Source organism: Oncorhynchus masou, unplaced genomic scaffold, assembly GCF_036934945.1.
Source record: "Oncorhynchus masou masou isolate Uvic2021 unplaced genomic scaffold, UVic_Omas_1.1 unplaced_scaffold_3135, whole genome shotgun sequence".
In the NCBI taxonomy this organism is placed as follows: Eukaryota; Metazoa; Chordata; class Actinopteri; order Salmoniformes; family Salmonidae; genus Oncorhynchus; species Oncorhynchus masou.
Window position 1 is genome coordinate 30,001 of NW_027009552.1, and position 4,319 is coordinate 34,319.

General features: G+C 48.0%; 1 protein-coding gene across 1 annotated transcript in view; it reads left to right on the top strand.

The window, feature by feature from the left end:
* The window catches only part of LOC135534208 (multiple epidermal growth factor-like domains protein 11), a gene marked incomplete at both ends in the record, with an annotated part of 23,140 nt that extends 19,713 nt beyond the window's left edge, over positions 1-3,427 (top strand). The window contains 3 exons of the mRNA XM_064961299.1: positions 896-1,051; positions 2,269-2,338; positions 3,374-3,427. Of these exons, the coding sequence (XP_064817371.1) occupies positions 896-1,051; positions 2,269-2,338; positions 3,374-3,427 (280 nt within the window). The remainder of the gene's footprint in view (positions 1-895; positions 1,052-2,268; positions 2,339-3,373) is intronic.
* Between the last annotated feature and the right edge of the window lie 892 nt (positions 3,428-4,319).

Here is a 4,319-nt window from a genome sequence, read left to right on the forward strand (position 1 = left end):
GAGACGCTCCAGACTCTACCACTTAGTCATGTTAACTAAGTCAGTCAGGGTTACTCCCTCTGGTCTCTCTCCACGGGACTGTCTCTTTACAGTGTGGTCTCTCTCTACAGGACTGTCTCTTTACAGTGTGGTCTCTCTCCACGGGACTGTCTCTTTACAGTGTGGTCTCTCTCCACAGGACTGTCTCTTTACAGTGTGGTCTCTCTCCACAGGACTGTCTCTTTACAGTGTGGTCTCTCTCCACGGGACTGTCTCTTTACAGTGTGGTCTCTCTCCACAGGACTGTCTCTTTACAGTGTGGTCTCTCTCCACGGGACTGTCTCTTTACAGTGTGGTCTCTCTCCACAGGACTGTCTCTTTACAGTGTGGTCTCTCTCCACAGGACTGTCTCTTTACAGTGTGGTCTCTCTCCACAGGACTGTCTCTTTACAGTGTGGTCTCTCTCCACAGGACTGTCTCTTTACAGTGAGGACTCTCTCTACAGGACTGTCTCTTTACAGTTTGGTCTCTCTCCACAGGACTGTCTCTTTACAGTGTGGTCTCTCTCTCCACAGGACTGTCTCTTTACAGTGTGGTCTCTCTCCACAGGACTGTCTCTTTACTGTGTGGTCTCTCTCCACAGGACTGTCTCTTTACAGTTTGGTCTCTCTCCACAGCTCTCTGGGATGATCTGACTGAAATTGGGGGTGATCTAACTAAATTCAGGGGTGATCTGACTGAACTCTCTTTCCAGCTAGATCCTCCTCTCTCTTGCTGTTTGTGTTCTCAGCAAAACTCAGCTTTCTGATGAAACCTCTGTTTTTAACAGCCTTGTATTGAAAATGTCCCGATGGAGCTGTGTGTGTGTGTGTGTGTAGAGTCCTGTGCTACAAGCTGATGTTTCCGTGGTGAGCAGGGCATCAGTGTACAGGCTTTGTTCTCCTCTCTAGACTCCTCTCCTACCATCAGCAACGTCAGTCAATGTTTCACTAATCCCGCCTATCACACTCTGGGAGCATGTACCTACGCTGGCCACTACGCCAAGCCTGACAAGAAGACCAGAAGGGCCAAGGTGGGTGGCGAAGAACCTTCACTTTATTTATGCTATAAGAGTACATACAGGCAACTGCCAAAATAAAGAAAACAAAACAACATAAAAATGAATAGTTTTCACTACGAGGCAGACAGAACAGCTTCGATGCACCTGGTCATAGATTCTACAGGTGTCTGGAACTCTATTGGAGGGATGTGACATCGTTCTTCCATCAGTAAATTCAATCGTTTGGTGTTGTTGTTGATGGTGGTTGGAAAACGCTGGTCTCGGGCGCCGCTCCACAACCTCCCAGAAGTGTTCAGTTGGGTTGAGATCTGGAGACTGAGACGGCCAGGGGTATATGCTTTATTTCCTTTGTTAATGCTCATCAAACCATTCAGTGACCACTCCTGACATGTGTATGGGGCATTGTCATTGTATGGGAAAGCATAAAAGCTACCATTACTATGTTAATTACTTAATTAACTCAGGAACCACACCTGTGTGGAAGCACCTGCTTTCAATATATTTTGTATCCTTCATTTACTCAAGTGTTTCCATTATTCTGGCAGTTACCTGTACATTGGCATTCTCCAAGAAACGTGTATTTTATTTGTTGGTTCTTTGTGTGTTGTTCCATGTGTAGCAGCTACTCTTCCTGTGGTCCTCATTAGCTGTTCCACGTGTAGCAGCTACTCTTCCTGTGGTCCTCATTAGCTGTTCCACGTGTAGCAGCTACTCTTCCTGGGGTCCTCATTAGCTGTTCCACGTGTAGCAGCGACTCTTCCTGTGGTCCTCATTAGCTGTTCCACTTGTAGCAGCTACTCTTCCTGTGGTCCTCATTAGCTGTTCCACGTGTAGCAGCTACTCTTCCTGGGGTCCTCATTAGCTGTTCCACGTGTAGCAGCGACTCTTCCTGTGGTCCTCATTAGCTGTTCCACTTGTAGCAGCTACTCTTCCTGTGGTCCTCATTAGCTGTTCCACGTGTAGCAGCTACTCTTCCTGGGGTCCTCATTAGCTGTTCCACGTGTAGCAGCGACTCTTCCTGTGGTCCTCATTAGCTATTCCACGTGTAGCAGCTACTCTTCCTGTGGTCCTCATTAGCTGTTCCACGTGTAGCAGCTACTCTTCCTGTGGTCCTCATTAGCTGTTCCACGTGTAGCAGCTACTCTTCCTGTGGTCCTCATTAGCTGTTCCACGTGTAGCAGCTACTGTTGCTGGGGCCCTCAGTCTGTCTGTGTGTGTTTCGTTCCCAGGTGAAGGACAAGAGGTTAAACAGGAATAGTGCTCCAGAGTGGACAGCCTACTATAACCTCGATGAACTGGGTATGTCTGATGACTCCCTTATAAAACCCATTGTAAATACAAGTTGATTTGGGATTGTTTAACAAAACATTAGGAACACCTGCTGTATAGTTGGCCATATACACTGACTGTTCAAAACATTAGGAACATCTGCTGTATAGATGGCCAAAAACACTGACTGTTCAGTAGGTGTGTACCGTGTAGACAGACTCTTAGTATGTCCCTTTAACATCTCTGTAGATGTGTACCGTGTAGACAGGCTCTTAGTCTGTCCCTTTAACATCTCTGTAGGTGTGTACCGTGTAGACAGGCTCTTAATCTGTCCCTTTAACATCTCTGTAGGTGTGTACCGTGTAGACAGACTCTTAATCTGTCCCTTTAACATCTCTGTAGGTGTGTACCATGCAGACAGGCTCTTAATCTGTCCCTTTAACATCTCTGTAGGTGTGTACCGTGTAGACAGGCTCTTAATCTGTCCCTTTAACATCTCTGTAGGTGTGTACCGTGTAGACAGGCTCTTAATCTGTCCCTTTAACATCTCTGTAGGTGTGTACCGTGTAGACAGGCTCTTAATCTGTCCCTTTAACATCTCTGTAGGTGTGTACCGTGTAGACAGGCTCTTATTCTGTCCCTTTAACATCTCTGTAGGTGTGTACCGTGTAGACAGGCTCTTAATCTGTCCCTTTAACATATCTGTAGGTGTGTACCGTGTAGACAGGCTCTTAATCTGTCCCTTTAACATCTCTGTAGGTGTGTACCGTGTAGACAGGCTCTTAATCTGTCCCTTTAACATCTCTGTAGGTGTGTACCGTGTAGACAGGCTCTTAATCTGTCCCTTTAACATCTCTGTAGGTGTGTACCGTGTAGACAGACTCTTAATCTGTCCCTTTAACATCTCTGTAGGTGTGTACCGTGTAGACAGGCTCTTAATCTGTCCCTTTAACATCTCTGTAGGTGTGTACCGTGTAGACAGGCTCTTAATCTGTCCCTTTAACATCTCTGTAGGTGTGTACCGTGTAGACAGGCTCTTAATCTGTCCCTTTAACATCTCTGTAGGTGTGTACCGTGTAGACAGACGCTACAGCTCCTACCATGAACAGTACTACAGAGGTAGAGTATGAGACTCCACTATGTCCTTATGAAGAAAACCAGCTCATGTGACAGAGTGGTTGGTCTGTGTTTCCCAAGGACTTTCCTGCACTGTAGTGTGTGACTGCATGTGTGCTGTGTGTGTGTCAGAGTATGTGAGCGGAGCGAGGAGTGGAGTGTGCCCAATTTGACTGGAGCGCAGCGGAGCGAGTTTCCCAAAGGCTGGAACGCCGGCTTTCTCGCCCGCTCCAGTTTCGCTCCAGTACCTCTCCAGCAGCGCTCACTTCATGAGCTCAGGGCGTGCCTGTCCCAGCATGCATTTGTATAGTCTACATTACATTACATTTACATTTAAGTCATTTAGCAGACGCTCTTATCCAGAGCGACTTACAAATTGGTGAATTCACCTTCTGACATCCAGTGGAACAGCCACTTTACAATAGTGCATCTAAATCATTAAGGGGGGGGGTGGTGAGAAGGATTACTTATCCTATCCTAGGTATTCCTTGAAGAGGTGGGGTTTCAGGTGTCTCCGGAAGGTGGTGATTGACTCCGCTGTCCTGGCGTCGTGAGGGAGTTTGTTCCACCATTGGGGGGCCAGAGCAGCGAACAGTTTTGACTGGGCTGAGCGGGAACTGTACTTCCTCAATGGTAGGGAGGCGAGCAGGCCAGAGGTGGATGAACGCAGTGCCCTTGCTTGGGTGTAGGGCCTGATCAGAGCCTGGAGGTACTGCGGTTCCGTTCCCCTCACAGCTCCGTAGGCAAGCACCATGGTCTTGTAGCGGATGCGAGCTTCAACTGGAAGCCAGTGGAGAGAGCGGAGGAGCGGGGTGACGTGAGAGAACTTGGGAAGGTTGAACACCAGACGGGCTGCGGCGTTCTGGATGAGTTGTAGGGGTTTAATGGCACAGGC